At 46.2% G+C, this 16328-nt stretch overlaps 2 protein-coding genes across 2 annotated transcripts; one reads left to right on the top strand and one right to left on the bottom strand.

The window, feature by feature from the left end:
- Nucleotides 1–165: 165 nt before the first annotated feature.
- mcm3ap (minichromosome maintenance complex component 3 associated protein) lies at nt 166–12889 on the bottom strand. Its single transcript, XM_026143774.2, has 28 exons — nt 11038–12889; nt 10639–10886; nt 10377–10458; nt 10118–10274; nt 9836–10026; nt 9605–9744; nt 8589–8786; nt 8175–8443; nt 7906–8068; nt 7007–7164; nt 6633–6856; nt 6270–6493; nt 5928–6028; nt 5690–5821; nt 5382–5495; nt 4749–4901; nt 4446–4643; nt 4287–4355; nt 4070–4204; nt 3834–3987; nt 3279–3543; nt 3095–3192; nt 2579–2969; nt 2216–2482; nt 1852–1981; nt 1428–1613; nt 732–882; nt 166–654 (listed from the first exon to the last, which is right to left on the bottom strand). Exons 1-28 carry the CDS (start codon nt 12887–12889, stop codon nt 493–495), a joined length of 6612 nt encoding a protein of 2203 aa, XP_025999559.2. The 3' UTR covers nt 166–492.
- Nucleotides 12890–13204: 315 nt separating this feature from the next.
- ybey (ybeY metalloendoribonuclease) lies at nt 13205–15930 on the top strand. The gene is made up of 4 exons (XM_026143780.2): nt 13205–13769; nt 14972–15103; nt 15221–15289; nt 15586–15930. Exons 1-4 carry the CDS (start codon nt 13560–13562, stop codon nt 15679–15681), a joined length of 507 nt encoding a protein of 168 aa, XP_025999565.1. The 5' UTR covers nt 13205–13559; the 3' UTR covers nt 15682–15930.
- The last annotated feature ends 398 nt before the right edge of the window (nt 15931–16328 follow it).

Genomic DNA, 16328 nt, shown 5'->3' with positions numbered 1-16328 from the left:
TGGAGAGACATGAGCAGAGACTCGGCTTTCCAATCACAAACCGAGTGGGAGGGGAAATGGGCGGAGTTTACAGTGAGGTCGTGGAATCATAGAGCTGCTCAGATAAACATACACATGTGGCTCACAGCTGGACAGTGATAAAGCAATGATAACAATGACAAACGGTTTTACAAGAAAAATATTCCACTTTTATTCAACAATTATATATTCAATAATAATGTGGGATTAAAGGAGTTCAATCCCCAGCGTTTAATGTGCTAGTTACACAGAGACACTCTTAATAAACAACAATAAATCCGGAGTCAGTGTTACAAAGTTAATCCAGTGCTAAAAATATACATTTTCATGTTTAAAATAACAACAACAACAAAAAAAAAAAACCCCACACTCCTATTTGTAGTCCGTGAACCCGACCACACTGAGATGAAAAGGTGATGATCATGTCACAGACAGGTATGAAGATGCAAACACTTCTGTTTGCTTCAAGTGCTGTCAGTCATCGACGATGCTCAGCATGCCGCTCAGCTTTAGCCTGCAGGCCAGTTCTTCCTCTTGGCTTGCCAAAATCTGGCGTTCCAGCTCCTTCAGTCGCCACGTCAAAGATTCAGGAGCAGTCTTACGCCGGGTCACTTTTTCCAAAGGATCATCAGGCTCCTGGAAAGATAAAAGATTTTCTTTATCTGTAGCAGCTTAAACAGCGAACCTATTTCAGTGTCGGGAAACAGTCGTACCTGTGTGAAAGATGCCTCTCGAGTCCTGGCTGTGGGGGTGTGCCTTATGGTGGTGGGCATGGACAGAAGGGTGGAGGATGGGAGGAAAAGCGGGGTGGTCAATTGCTCCAAAGGGTCGCCATCCACCCAGCACTGAAGCTGCTCCATGCTCCTGCAGAAAGGCAGAGAGGGTGTGTTTACTGTCGGACTCCCCAGTCAATCAAACTTCAATTTAAAAATCACAATTTTGACTTGTGATGATTATGAGTTCATTCTGATTACAATGCTCTTGTTTCTTTCTTTCAGGCCCAAATTCAGTTGCTCTCAAGTTTAGCTCCACTAGAGATGGCTAAAAACAATCTTCAGTCAACAAGAACCTTTTGAATCTGCGCAAGGGTTTCAGGGACTTCTTAATTAATATTGAATCAAAAATGAAACGAACGCAGCAGAAAATGAATCAGGGTGTAATGGTTTGCTCCTGGATACCCAGCAGATGAAAAGTTGCTCATAGGGGACACAAAAGAAGTGGAAAATTCTCATTATAATAAAATTGGGATGATTTTGCAAACTGCCATGAGGTTCACTGAGGTTCACTTGAACTGGTGGGTGTGGGATGGCCTTATGGTCATAAAAATCTAGTCTGGGGCTAAAACTCCCTACCTGTGTGAGCCCCACCACCCTAATCCATGACCATCACATGCAGTGATGTAGGTATACCTCTTGCTTTCAGCTTTCTCCTCCTCTAAGCTCTGCAGGACTTTGTGGGCCAGCAGCTCCGGTGGCGTGGGCGTGTGGGTGATGTCCAGCGGGGCTGACGTAGCCTCGACGGGCTCCACCAGACTGTGGAACAACCTCTGCCTGAGGGTCGCCGTGGTGGGTGTGGCATAAGCAGCTGCACTCACCCTGAGGAGGGAGAAAACCGGAGGAATTAGGAACAAAGGAAGAGCAAAGGAGGCGCTCCAAGGATGCCACCATGACGCCGGCTTTAGAGCATTTAAGTAGGACTGTTTTTGGGGAGTATGAGTTTTTGCTTCATGCACTGCACAATAGTGTTGCACATTCAGGTGCTGTCAGATTAAAAGAAAGATGCGCATGTCTCAGAGGCATTGACAACCTGTGGGGTTTTCCTGGGCCTCCTTACCCCTCCTTCTCTTGCTGCTTCTCTCTGTGAGTTTGCCTCATGGCCTCCGTCCACTCCTCGGGCGGCTGGAAGCCCTTCAGTGAGTATTTGGGGAAATAAACCAGGATCTCTCCATCCTCTGTCACAGCATCTTAAAACAAACAATAAATAGGAATTATGGGTCAAAAACATCAATAGCAAAGTGGAAAATAGGCATTTTTTTTAAGATGATCTTCCACAGAAAATTAGACCAAACTGACAAAGACTAAAACTTAAGACATTGTCTTTACATTTTTATTGTATTTGGCAACTTTATTAAGTGCTCTATATGGTTTTAGTTAGTCTCAAATTTAGTTTTAATTAATTACAGCAGCATGGTCCTCACCTTGGCAGACAGGTGGTTTAGGTATCTGCCAGTCCTTCAGCTTGTGGTCAATGCAGATCACCAGCACGTCATCCCAAGGAATCAAACTGAAGTCCACACATACATCGTCTTCTCCAGCGTATCCGGGGGTTCGGGTGCGCCGACTCTTTAACTTGACTCTTTCCAGAAGGTTTTCGAGTCGAGACATGAGGAGGGGTTGATTGCGACGTGAGACCGGGATCTTAGCGGCGTAGCGAAAGATGGAGGAGCACAGCTCAGACCACGAGTCTAAAGAGAGAAATAAGATGATTAAATATATAAAATAGGATTATTAACCTCTGAATATCTTTGTGGAAGATAAATCTCTTTCTGTGTGAAACTGACCTGTTGCGGACAGCTGCTCCCACTCTGGCAGCTGCAGGCTGAGGATGATTTCCCGCAGCCAGGCCAGGTGCTGGTAGGAGTTCCAGGCCAGATGAGGCACAAAATCCCTCATGTCAGGCAGACAGAATTCGCCCGGAGGCCATGAGAGCCCGCAGAGCTCCTGAGATGCCACTTTATCAGCAACGTGAGTCAGGACTGCGTTGTAAAGCTGAACGACAGGAGCTGGATCCTGGGATGGAAGATGTGCGGTAGCTCGCTCCAACCGGTGGGAGTAAACTCTGGGACTGAATTCATGACTTAAGGTGGACTCAATGAGCTCCACTAGGGTCTTACAGGTTAGACTGAAAGGTGGCAGAGTACGGAGAGCCAGCCAGCGCACGGCCTGGTTTATCTGAAGACAAACAACAGGACAGGACGGAGAGAAGATGGAGAAGGTCAGTAAAGAAAAAAAAGCAAGACCGAAAAAAAAGCAAGACCAAAAAAAACCTCCATGATGGCAAAGGAGCAAATGCGTACCTGTTTGGATCCCTGCAGATCATTAGTGGTCTCTGGTATGAAGAAGAACGTATACTCCGATATCAGGCCGTCCGTCACCAGTGTGTGCAGCTTCAGAGCTAGAAGAGATGAAGCTTTTTTAAAAACACTCATTTACCAACTACTACAGAAATCTCTTCGTGCTGTCTTCACTACCATTTCTCACCTTCAACAAGTTTCTGTGTATCAGCAGCGCCCCCGTCTAGCCCTGGTACCAGGATGACGAGTGGCAGTGGGCAGTGCCAGGCGCTGGCTTGCTGTAGCTGTTTGAGCTGAAGCAAGGCGGACAACAGCGGGACGTCCTGCTCGTCCTGATCAGGCTCCACAGTGGGCAGGGCGGGCAGCAGCATGATGAGGGCACTCGTCCCCTGGAGCTCACAACTCTCCTCCATTTTTGACAGGCCGTCTTCGTTTAGCGGACCTCGAGACACCTGCGGGGTGGGGAAAGAAATATTAAAATATAATTCCTAACCGGTTTTTTTTTCTGATCATTAACGGACTTCTGGTACTTTTAATCTCAGCAAAACATGATTTATGTCCCTGAAAAAGCTGCTTCTTCTTTACCCTTTAAGCCAATTCTAGTTATTTTTCTTCACACAAGCCTTTCAGCTTCAGCCTTAAAACATTTAACCTAACGTGAAGCTCCTGTCTATTGTGATTCTAGCACAGCTCTGCTCTGAATAATCATATTTCTATTTCTGCATGCCCCGCGTGATCTGACCTTGATGCTAATGTGGACTTTGTGAGTGCGCTGTCCGCTCTCCTGCAGCGTGTTGGTGACAGTCAGTGTCTGCAGGGTGCCCTCTGGCTGCTCCTCCCTGCCCTCTGACTCCTTATGCCCACCAAGCTTCACCTCCAGCCAGTCAGAGAGGATCCTGAAATCATAACAGACAGGACACAATCAGTGAAATGTTCATAGAAAACCGGGCCTAGAATATCTTTAGGGCATTAGAGCACCTGTCTGCCACGCTGGCAACGCTCTCATGGTTGCTGGGTAAAAGAACGACGGCCTTCCAGAAGATTCGCTCGGGTGCGTTGGGGATGCTTTCCGTCACCAGCGCCGGGAGGTCGAGAGGCGCCCAAACTGTTTCGCTGAGGGCGACGCCAGAAACAGGTCAAAATGACACTTTGTGACACGGACTGCTGACTGAACAAACACAGGAACAGGACTTACTCAAGCAGCTGCTGAAAGTAGTAGTGAACTCTCATCTGGTGGATTGCTCCTCGTCTCATATCGTACAACCTGGACAGACAGAAAACATGTTACAGCAAAGGAACTGTGCTCATCGTCCAACACTGACAGGAGACAGGAGAGGACAGGAGATACACACACCTGGTGCTGGAGAGCGCCAACATGCCAGCATTTCCCAGGTTGACCAAACCACGAGCCAGATCTGCTATGGAGGGCTGAGCAGGGGCGCTGGGAGCCAGAGCTTTCAGTTTGAAGCGAGGGTCAACGCAGCAAGGGGCTGCAGGAAAGCCTCGCATCTGTCGCTTCAGCTGACGGCGAACAGCCACCACGTCACGCCACCTGGTAGATGAGGAAGAAGAATATTTAAAAACTGCAGAAAGACGTTTCTGGGATTCTTGGTGCTGTTTTGTTTTGCTCGTGTGCCTTCATTATCCATGTTTTTACCTTTTGATGTACTTGTGGATACGCTGCAGCTCTGCTTCAAGCAGGTTTTCAACCAACACAGCGATGTCTGCATTCAGAGTCTCCTCAACTAGACTCACACACACCTGCTCTGTGCATTTAGCCACCCGCTCTGCTTTCTCATTCAATGCCTCTCTGAAAAACAATTTTTTTAAGTTAATGTCTGCCACTCGAAGAGCTCCAACGTCACGACATTCCTCTTTTTGTTTTGCATGTCCACTCGTCCTCATCCTCTGTCACATGCATACTGTTAAGTTAGTGGATGCTCATAATAAATATGAAACAAGTCTTAAATAATGAGGTTGGTGTGCGTGTGTAAGTAATTCTTCAAACATTCAGTGTCGGGCTGGTTTTTCTATTCTCCACAATCTGCAACAGAAGCCCCGCCCACCTCCTTTGTGGGTCAGCCAATCAGAAGACAGTTGGCTTAAATGGCAGGAGCTAAAAGAGCTTCTCTGAGACATAGGATGAACTGAAAATTGTGCCAAAGCCCAAAAAAGACAAATAAGGATTATTTTGAACCGTGTATCGTGGAAAGCGACTGTATTCAGGTCAAAAATTAATATAACAGATTTTTCTTAGTTACACATTTGGTCAGATCTGTTTAAGTCTTACTGGATCTCAGATGCGGCGGTCTCCTTTATGGTCTCATCTAGCACTTCGTGCATCACCTCTGTGCAGAGAGAGAAGCTGAACTGAGTTAGGAAAGCCTCGTGCTCCTGACGCCTCCTGATACAGACAGAAAAGGAAAAACAGACCAGGGTTAGTCGTGGCAAAAACAGCCCAAAATATTTAAGACAGAGTCACAATTGCGGCTTAGGAAAACACGAGTCTGTTGTTAGAGTAGAAGATATTTTCCCCTTTTCCTAACTGAACCCAGGGCGGTGATACGCCTGTTATAAACCAGCTGCTGGCAGACCAACCTGGTTTCTTCAAGCTTGCGTTTTTCTTCAGCGATGCGCTCATGCTCCAGCTTGATCTCGGCAGCAGACACCTCCTGTAGCATCTGCCTCAGGACCTCGCTCACCATCATCTCCACCTGCACGCTGCTCTCCCTGCACAAAACAAAAATAAACAAAAAAACCCAGCCAGTTATCAATCACGTTAACCGGAGGACTTCCTCCCACACACTGCAATCACAGGTTTTCATGATAAGCTTACTTGAGCGCTGCTGAAGCGTAGCTGGCGCCGGCCTCAGCCATCTCCCTCACTGCTGCATCAACCACCTCTTCTACCACACCATCCAGCTCAGCCATGATGTCCTGCAGCGAGCGACAGAAAAGATGTTTTAATGAGTTCTTATCATCTTTTAAGAGAAGGAAGGAAAATATTAATTCTTTATCTTTACTGTTAAAGGTACACTAAGTGATTTTAAGTGAGCAATCCTAAATTTAATTGCAAAAATATCTACGTTGCTTATAAAAACACAGAGTTACTAGAGAACGGTCTGTATTGAAAATGAGAATTAGTAATGTCTATGAAGAGCTGGGAACTCTTCCCCACCTCATCACTGAACACCAGCTGAGGTTTGGGTGGAGGTGACGGGGGTCTGACAGGCTGGAATAGCAGCTGGGGCTCAGCTGGGTGGGTCGAGAGCTCTCCCGTCTCATCCATAATAGCTGCAGCTGGCCCAAAGGCAGCGGGAACATCGGGAGCTTTGACTGGTACGACCTGAGACAGCAGCTCGCCACTGGGTGGCGCCTTCAGCTCCATTCTGTCACCAACAACTGAAACGGCAAAACAGGCATCAAAGAATTCACTTCCTCGCCTCCTGAATGTGATCAAATGATCATTCTTAGTTGAGTTTTACAGAAATAGAATAACCTAACGTGCGTGCAACAACTGGAGAAAATAAAACATGTTAACCTTTAAACTGGGATGGCGTGGCCTCGATCAAGCCTCCTTCTCCTCTGTATTTGTTCTGGGAGTCAAAGCTGCAGACGGGGGTGTGCTGGGGAGGGTTCGGGAGGGGCCCTCCGTTTACCACCTCCCCAATCAAGACCGTTCTCTTAGCGAGAATCACTTCAGACTTCTTCTGGGATAGCGGCAGCTCTGGCTCCTGATAGGCTATTCGACTCAGCTCGACCATGCTGCAGACAAAACGTAAAACACAAAAACGAGATTAAATCAAAGGCTATTTAAGGTGGTCTTGCCGATGCAATAAGTCTGCAATACGACCTTAGAAACACAGCATTCCACTGAAAGGAGCTGAGAGAGAAACCAGTGGCATGGACGCTCACCCGTCGTTGACGTTGAGGCCGTACTGCTGGACGAAGTCAGTCGCTTCTGCAGTGGTGCGGAACATCAGCATCCGCACGACGTCATTAACAGGAAACAAAGTTGAGCGGGGACCCACAGTGTGAGCCATGTTCAGGGTCTTCAGCGCCTTAGCTCTGACCTGCACACAGACATGAAGTTTAGGAGTTTTCAACACCCGCACAAAAAACTGTATTATTTTAATGAGCACCAAATCTTTTTCCAACACATCAATATTTGTTCTGACCCTTTCAACCAACAAAAAACTAAAATATTGTCCCTTTAATTAATATCCTGCCAGATCTAAATTAATCTCCATGCTGAAGTTAAGCATCATATTTTTTTAAGGATTGTTTAAGATATAAGCTACAGCTGCTAACAACCATTATGCCATCATACAGTTCCAGGAATAATAATTACATTGACAGGAAGTTGGTTAACTGGGATTTGGTGGTCGTCAGCTGGTTGACGTGCGCTCCAGATACAGCACGAGCTTACAACACAAGTGTAAGCATTATAACAACCTGCTGCCATCCTGTTACTGCAATCCTCTGTTTTAACCTTCTCTCACTCATTTAAAAAAAAGTCATTAAAAAGTCCATCAGGCTTGATGACTACAGTATATCAGGAAATAAAAATATTATCTGGTATGGCACATTCATTTTGTGCTGAATAAAAGATCAAATAATTAAATTGTTTCCTGGCACAGTGCAGGAGATGAATAACAACACAAACAAAATAAAATAATAATAAGAGCAACAAAGATTTAATCAGCAAATTTAGGTTGTGATCCAAAAGTGTCACAATTGAAGCATCCCTGAAAAAAGTGCGTAAACAACCTCATTGAGAAAGATTCAGACATGATTTCCAGGCAGTTTCTGACCTGGTTGAAGTATCTGTGCAGGAGGCAGCTGGCGAGGTACGAGGCTCCTTTCACCAGCTTGAAGAAGCGAACAAAGTTGTTGCTGTTGACGGCAGCAAACGCCTGCACCGCAAACTTCACCTCGGTGGAGTTTCGCACCTCATCACGAAACTGCTGCACCTCACTGCGTGGAGATTAAGGGTCAGGTGTGAGATGCAGCTACAAATTACAGAGGAAATGCTCGCTGGAGCACCGAATGGGTATATTCTGTATACGTTTCCGTGACTGACCGCAGGATGTCCCCATCGTTGAGCTTCAGCAGAACGCTGTACTGACGGAACTCCGGCTCACGGGGGCAGAAGATGTGACGCGTAGCCAGGTCCTGGTACATTTCTTTCAGGCTCTGCAGGCACTTGGTCATGTTCTCGTTGTTTATCTTGGGGTCGAACGTTGACATGTGCTCCTCGCAGAGGTGGTGGGCACAGTGCACGTGGAAGCGGGTGCACTTTTCAATCAGTGACACTGTTTGTGGGCAGCAGAGGTGCTGCTGGATGATGTCCTGTGAGTGAGAGATGGAGACGAGGATCAGTCTCTCCAGAGCAATGACTAAATCACACCAATCACCCACCTAAACCTCCAGAAACAAAACAGCTTTTTTGAAGTTGTAATTAAGTATAGCTGGAGCAGCTCATCTGAAGCACTACCTTGCGGATGCCGCGGGTTCTGTTCCAGACAAAGTCGTACCAGTCCCGGTAGTTGTCGTGGCCCAGATCCATGATCTGCGTCACCAGATAGTCCATAGTCATGCTGAGCACCGGCAAAGGACGCAACTCGTGGGGCAGGGGCTCCTCCTGGTCGGCTGATGAGCGGCTGTACTCCTTGATGGCGGCTTTGTGATCCACCTGGTCAGAAACGGAAGGAGAAAAAATTGTTTACAGCAAGAAGAATCTAATTTCCTTGCATGACCAGGTTACAGCCTGCTACAAAAAACACTGACAACCATTTCATCCATCTATCCATCAGCGTTTGAGTCACAGGGCAGCAGTCTAAGCAGAGAAGCCAAAACTTCCCTCACCACAGCCACCTCTTTAATCTCATCGGAAGGGGACAAAACGTCATTCCCAAGCCAGCCAAGAGGTATAACCTTTCCAGTGAGTCCTGGGGCTGCCCTGGGCCAATACATTTTCATTCTGCACTACCCATTGAGGTAATGTTAACATCACCTCACTGGGTGAAAAGTGAAAATATGACAGTACTTTAATTACATGTAAGAAGACATTTAAAAGTATCTCAGGCGGTTCATCATCAGTTCTGTAATCGACAGTTCACTACATTTGAAAGTTTTTAGCAAATTTTTGTTTAAATTAAAAGAAAAGTTTTAAACATTTAGTTGTTTGACTGTCGGGCATCATACGAGGCTTTCTTTGGCCCACAAACTTAAGTGAGTTGGACATTTCTAGTCTGCAGTGTCTCTCCAGTGTATACATATTTTTTATTATTTATCACTAAGCCTAAACAGATATTTACACATTCATTATTTATGAATAGCAGATATGTTTACAATGTTGTGCACCCAAACGTCCAATTAGTGCAATCAGATGAAGTGAATAAAGCGTTTAAATCTAAATGTGCTCCAGAGAATCTTCTGAATACTAAACATGGAGTTCTAGGTCAAATTTAATATTTTAAATAATATTAATATTGATATTAAAGACATTACCGTCTCTGTGCTTGGAATGACTTCGAATGCGCTGAGCTGGTTCCGAGTTTCTCTCATGTACCTCTCCTTCTCAGGACACATGTCAGGACACGTCCCCACAAATACCTTGGAAAGGTGGAGGTCTGTCCGCTTTGGCCGGCCTGTAAAGACATTAGCACTAAATGTCTCACACCTTTTTATTTTATTTTTTGTAGCTCTGTTAATAATGGCTGATGTGAGAGGTGGCTTTGCCTTGACGCAGGATCTTGTCTCTCTGCTCGAGGAGGCGGTATTTGTCCTCTGCGGTCTCAGCCACCTGCCCGATGAGGGGGAGGAGAGAGGATGGGACCGGGCGCTCGGAGCTCTGGCTGGTGCTGCTCTCTTTTTGAGGTTCAGTGTCAAACTGCAGAGCCTTTACGGGGGAAGGTTTCTTCACCGGGGAGCTGACACATGTGAGAGAGTCATGATGTTGTGGAAACTTTTCATACTACATGACAGCTTTATTGGTGAAGTAAAAATTAGGTGCTGTGTTACCTGCGGCTGAAGGTCACCGTGCTGCTGAGTGTGGGAGGTCTCAGGGTGGGTCTCCGGAGTGGTGAAGAAGAACCCGCTTTTGACTCCATGTCCTCCTGGCCTTCTCCTTCTGACGTCTCCTTTCCAGTTCCAGATCTACCCGCTTTCTCCCCTGGACCTGCTCCATAACATTACACATTAATACAGAAGAACCATCACTCTGTGTTAGAGGATATTTTTGCCAAAATAAACTAGCTTTTAAAGAAATGTTTGCATTTACTCTGCTTCTTTCTCTGCCACAGGAGGAGAAGCTCTTTTCCTTGCAGCATTTTGCCTTTTTTCTTTGCTTTTGCCGCTGATGCCTGGAAGAGATGATGGGAAAAGACAAAAAAAATCTACATTACACTCTATAAAGTAGAATAGGAAACTCCAAAATACTTGCAATAAAAGAGTAGAAGCTTGAGAGAGAAAAGTTAAACTGAATGCCAGTTTTGTTGATACCCTCTAACTTAAGATGTTGAGGGTACAAAGAGGTGACTCACGTGGTCATTGAAGTACACTATGGTGAGGTTCTTGGCGGGCCGGCAGATAATCTTGTGAACTTTCCCAAACCGAGCAAAGTGCTTCTCGATCGTGTCTCTTCTGTTGAGTGATGAAGGGACGTTCCTGCACATGAGTGAGGTGCAGTCGGTGGGAGACATGCCGCTCAGGCTGTCCATGCTCTCAGTGCGTGAGCCACGTTTATTTGGGGTCGTGGTTGCGACCTTTGATTCTGAAGGTTTTGCTGAATCTGTAGAGAAAAATCACTACAGTCATTGTAAGCACTGACGAGTAAACTGGTCTTCAATTGTTTAGAAGTACTTTGCATGATGAAAGATTTTTGTCATGACCCTTCGAACATTTGTTACTAATGCATAGTATATATGACTTTTATGTCTCACCTGATTCTTCGGCTTTATCCTGCACATCTTTGGTCAGTGTCTGGGCAGCAGGTGGAGTTACAAAGAGGTCACCACTCTGAATTTGGACATCCTCCCTCTCCGGTTCGTTTGCAGCCTTCCGCCTCACTGGTTTAGCACCATCCTTACGAAGACTGCTCAATGCTCGGCTGATTAATCCTCTTGGTGGGTCATGCGACCTCATCAGCGGCCTCTTTGGGGGATGTCTCGGTGACTCTGCTTCAGGTGGAACATCCTCCTCAGGGACAGCTGATTTCTCAAGGCCGGTGCTGGAGATTGGTGGATCGTCTTTCCGCTTGGTGCCTTTGCCAAGCCGTGCAAATATGTTGATGTCCCCTTGGGCAGTATGGACTTTAACATCTGTACTAGCCTCTTCTTTGGTTTTGGTTTCACTAAAAGCTGAGGGCTGACCAAAAGTTGTTCCTCCAAAAAGCTGCGATGCCTGAGGCTGGAGGGTTTTGGGTGTAAAGCTAAAAGACGACGGGGTGGTGGGCTCTGTGGTGGCAGCCTTAGTGCTGGAGCTGGTGAGTGTGGCTGGTTGGGAGAAGGTGAACTGAAGAGTGGTAGCTGGACCACTACTGCTGTCAGTTGTTAGTGGGTTACTTTGAGAGGAGATAGAGGGGGCTGAGGCTGGTTCAGAGAAGCTGAAACCTAAAGACCCAGGCTTAGGCAACAGAGAAAAACCAGCCGTGGTGGTGGTGCTGGAGGTTGTCTGGGACCCACCAAAAGCTGAGTTGGACAGTGAAGTGGTTGGGGGGTTGGTTGGCTCGGGACTGGCACTAAAGATGGGTTTGAAAAGTGCCTCATTGGCTGGCCTGAAACTAAATTCAGATGGTGCGAAGCTCCTGCTCTGACCTGGCCCAAGCAGACTGGCGTTGGTGGTGGCAGTGGTGGATGATGATGATGGCTGTCCAAACCCGAGAGGCTGAGGCTGACTCACTGTGGGTCTCAGTGGGCTGCCAAACCCAGAGGGCTGCTGGCCGATTGCTGGTGGCTGTTTGCCAAATCCCGAAGCCTGCCCAAAAGCAGGCGTTTGCCCAAACATTGAACTCTGACCAGGCCCTCCAGTCTGTCCAAAAGCCGGTGTTGTGCCACCCCCAAAACCCGTGCTGCTTACTCCTGATGACGGCTGTCCAAACGCTGAAGCCTGGGCAGATGGCTGTCCAAACGCTGAAGCCTGGGCAGATGGCTGTCCAAACGCTGAAGCCTGGGCAGATGGCTGTCCAAACGCTGAAGCCTGGGCAGATGGCTGTCCAAACGCTGAAGCCTGGGCAGATGGCTGTCCAAACGCTGAAGCCTGGGCAGATGGCTGTCCAAACGCTGAAGCCTGGGCAGATGGCTGTCCAAACGCTGAAGCCTGGGCAGATGGCTGTCCAAACGCTGAAGCCTGGGCAGATTGCTGTCCAAACGCTGAAGCCTGGGCAGATGGCTGTGCAAACGCTGAAGCCTGGGCAGATGGCTGTCCAAACGCTGAAGCCTGGGCAGATGGCTGTCCAAACGCTGAAGCCTGCGTAGATGGCTGTCCAAACGCTGTAGCCTGGGCGGACTGCTGTGGAAACGGTGAAGCCTGCGCAGATGGCTGTCCAAACGCTGAAGCCTGGGCAGACTGCTGTGGAAACGCTGAAGTCTGCGCAGATGGCTGTCCAAAGGCCGGGGCTTGTCCAAACATATTGCTTCCTTGAGGGGGCGGCTGACCGAAAAATCCCACACTCTGCGGGGCCTGTGTGCTGGAGCTCTGCTGCCCAAATGACGAGAACAAGCTGGGCTTCACGCTGCTGCTCGGGACTTGGAAAGCTCCTCCATGGGCACTACCGAACGGATTGGGTGTATTCATGGCTCAAATAACGTTTTATGTTAACGTTTTTAAGCATTCGAATAGCAACAAGCAGTAAGGCAGTTCCGGCCTGAGGAGAATTTAAGCTTAAAAGCTGATAAAAAAAAAAAAAAAAGACGAAAACAGACTCGTAGCTACACTGCTAGCACAGGCTAACACCATGAAAGTATTACTTAGTAAAGTTTGTTTGGCTGCTCATAAAGTTCCCCAGTTAACAGAATTATAGGAATACCCGAAGAAGTGCGTAAAAAAAGATCCCACCTTTTACTGTTTTGTGTTGCTTTTTTGGCTCACGTTTTTCTAAATCCGGTTCCGGTCCGACAAACTTATCAGTCCTCCTTCTGCTAGTAATGCTAAACCATTCGTTCCGCTATGGCCAATGAGGCGGTTGTTAACAGATAAGCGACCATATCTATTAAAAGAAAGAATATATTTCATGAATGTAAATTAGGTTATCAGAGCTGTATAAACCAGAAAAGAACTACACTATCTACTTCCCGGGGACTGCATTCGTGTCACCTCGGAGACTACAGTTTGCTTGTGGCTAACGGCGAAGCTCACCAACCGACAATAAAGTGCTGCCAGGTAGGAGATAGGTTAGTGGGTAACCTTCACCTATGTACCGAGATCTTTCCGTAGCTGTGTTCTCTTCTCGTGTCGGCTGTTTAAAATGGGAGTAGTTTTGAGGAACCTCCAGAAGGTGGTGCCTCTTCGGCGCGCCAGGCTGCGCAGGGACGTGGTCACGCTGAGACACATACTGGGCATCCAGAAGTTCGACCTGGGTATCATCTGCGTGGACAACCAGAAGATGCAGCAGATCAATCACATCTACAGGAAGAAGAACACACCCACGGATGTCCTGTCTTTCCCATTCTACGAGGTAAACATGGCAGCTAAACGTTTTGAATGAACACACTTCTGTTAGTGGAGATCTGGTGGTGGTGGGGGTGTGTTCTGGACGTCTTCTTCTGTTTTTGATTTATTACACTGCTTTGTGTGCAATAAAAGATTCATAAAGTTTCAAAGGCCAAATGGAGCTTCAGAAAAAGCCTCCTTTGTCGTCCAGCTGCTTCTTCTGTGACTCATCAACGTCACCATCTAACAGCATGGGCAAGCAGAGCCTTTGAATGGACTTATCAAGAGCTGTAGGGCAAACTACAGTCAGGGGGTCACAGGCAGCTGTGAACCATCTTAATCTGGCCCTCCACATCCTGAAAGGGAAATAAAACAACCCCAATTAGAAAGCTGAAGGCTGATTTGATTTCATTGTAACTGTCAGCCATGTGTCAGTATCAGTTTTCCACTGTGTAAAGCTTGGCCGAAAAAAATGGCATTGGTACAGTAAAATTATGCCTTTGGTGTGAATGGCTACATTAGGCATAGATGAGTCTGAAGAGTATTTTTTAAGCTCAAAATATTTCTACAGATCTTACACGTATGCTGTGTAAAAGGCTTTCAGTCAAAACTGTTGCCCAATGCTTGCATCATGGCTAATAGTGTCCTTTTCTAATCATCCATATTATCTTCTATGGAAAGCGGCATGAGGTGAATAAGAGTTTTGAAAGAGAGATAGTGTATGCACATTATTTTACTGTTTGGGCATCTATTTGTATTTAGTAGCTCCTTTAATATTAATGTTATTTAATATTCACTCAGGGACGGAAATTGGTGGCTTTCCATCTATTTTAAACCAAAACTGTGAACCTTACTGGTCTGCACCAGGTTACCTGTTTGGCATATATTACCATGGTGATATAGCCAGGTAAAAAATAAAATAAAATAAAAGAGAGCAACCTTCATGGCACTAAAAACTTTGACTCTAGGCTCAGCATAGTAGTACATCTCTCTGATCACTTCACTCAGTTTGGAAAGCTTCCTTAAAGGGCCTCTTTTTATTTACCCTCTACAGAATTTAACTAACTTTCACCACTAGGGTGCAGCGTTACTCAAGACTTAACTAGTTAAAATTGAGGTTAAGTTGACCTACTGTGCTATCTTGTGGGAAAGACATGAACACAATCTGCTGGGTTGGGGTAACTTCTCCACTCAAATATCTGTGTGTTTTGTGGGGGTTTATTTAAGGACCTGAGGCCCGGGAAGTTGCCCTGCCCCCTTCACAGAGACGAGCTGAACCTTGGAGATATCTTCCTTGGGGTGGAGTTTGTGATGAAGCAGTGTCAGGAGGAATCCCTGGATCTGCATGGAGCGCTGACTGTATGAAACAGTAACTTAAGTTATCCTGTCCCTCATGCGTGTAATCCGTCAATGCTTCCAAATGAAGCACAGCAGTACCATTTTCTGTGATTAACTGTTTCATTGTTCCTGTTTCAGGTTGTCACTGCGCACGGGATCTGCCACCTGCTGGGCTACAGGCACGAGACAGAGGAAGAATGGACTGAGGTTTGTAAGGAGACAGTGGCTTTGTGTCCAAATTCATTCCTCCACTCAGACTATAGCTCAAATGGAAATACACTTTGTGCTCAAGTCACAAGATCACAACCCATTAGAAGTCCTTAGAAGATGCCTCCATCATCACATCTACAAAGACTCAGTTTTTTCCTTTAATCTGTCATCCATAGGTAGATCTATATGAGCTGAGTCTTTTTTTCTTTTTTTTTTTAATACCAAATTTATGAACTTCAAACTGTGTGATGTCTGGATGTTCGATGTTGATTAAAGGTGTAACATGTTTGCAGATGCAGCAGAGAGAAAACTACATCCTGAGCGAGTACAGCAGACTCACAGGCCGACACCTAGACCCCCTGATGAAGAGGTGCAGTCAGGACAGGTGACCCTGACTGCTGCCTGCAGGCCTGAGATTAAATATTGCACTATGTGATGGTGGAAACTGCTTCTATACTGTTGTGGTTCTTATATTTATTTGAAGACACCCACTACAGTCTGTATTATAAAATGACTTGTCACTAAACAGTCTGACCTCCTGAAAAAACACTTGATGTGAGCTCTGCTGAAGAGTTTCAAACACCAAAAAACGTCTGTTCTTTCATTGGAATATTTTATTAAAATCTGCTTTAGGAAGAGTCGGTTGTGTATGAAGGGTAGAAAAAGCTGTTCATTCTCACTTCACTAATACATGTTATGCTCTTTACACTGCGTGTAGGACAGCATGTTCAGGAGAGGCATTTAAGAAACGTCAATCAATGCAGACATTAAAACACCTGGAGAATTAACACAGCGTGGTGCAACAGGAAGTCGGCTAATCAGTGCACACTTCCTAAAATCCCCAAATATAAAGACAGAAGTTGTGTCAAATTTGGTCTGCAGTGATTTAATTTTTGAAATTAATGCCATGTTGTGCTAATTTGAGGGAATAATCTGCTGTACAGATTAAGTCTATAATAGCATGTGTACGAGTGAGCTTTTTTTTTTTTTCCTTTCACAGAATAAAAGTTACACAGTCGGTGCCCAGTAATAAACA

The sequence above is a fragment of the Astatotilapia calliptera genome, chromosome 16 (assembly GCF_964374335.1).
Source record: "Astatotilapia calliptera chromosome 16, fAstCal68.1, whole genome shotgun sequence".
In the NCBI taxonomy this organism is placed as follows: domain Eukaryota; kingdom Metazoa; phylum Chordata; class Actinopteri; order Cichliformes; family Cichlidae; genus Astatotilapia; species Astatotilapia calliptera.
Note: the sequence above shows the minus strand (reverse complement) of the source record. Positions and strands in the feature narration are given on the sequence as shown.

Excerpts from the sequence above, each read along its gene's own strand:
- mcm3ap (XM_026143774.2), bottom strand. The coding sequence starts at position 12,889 with ATGAATACACCCAATCCGTTCGGTAGTGCCCATGGAGGAGCTTTCCAA. Across the intron at positions 8,787-9,604 it reads TCATTCCAAGCACAGAGACG|GTGGATCACAAAGCCGCCAT; the intron begins GTAATGTCTTTA and ends GTTTCTGACCAG. Across the intron at positions 8,069-8,174 it reads AACGATGGGGACATCCTGCG|TGAGGTGCAGCAGTTTCGTG; the intron begins GTCAGTCACGGA and ends ATCTCCACGCAG.
- ybey (XM_026143780.2), top strand. The coding sequence starts at position 13,560 with ATGGGAGTAGTTTTGAGGAACCTCCAGAAGGTGGTGCCTCTTCGGCGC. Across the intron at positions 15,104-15,220 it reads ATCTGCATGGAGCGCTGACT|GTTGTCACTGCGCACGGGAT; the intron begins GTATGAAACAGT and ends TTCCTGTTTCAG. Across the intron at positions 15,290-15,585 it reads CAGAGGAAGAATGGACTGAG|ATGCAGCAGAGAGAAAACTA; the intron begins GTTTGTAAGGAG and ends ACATGTTTGCAG.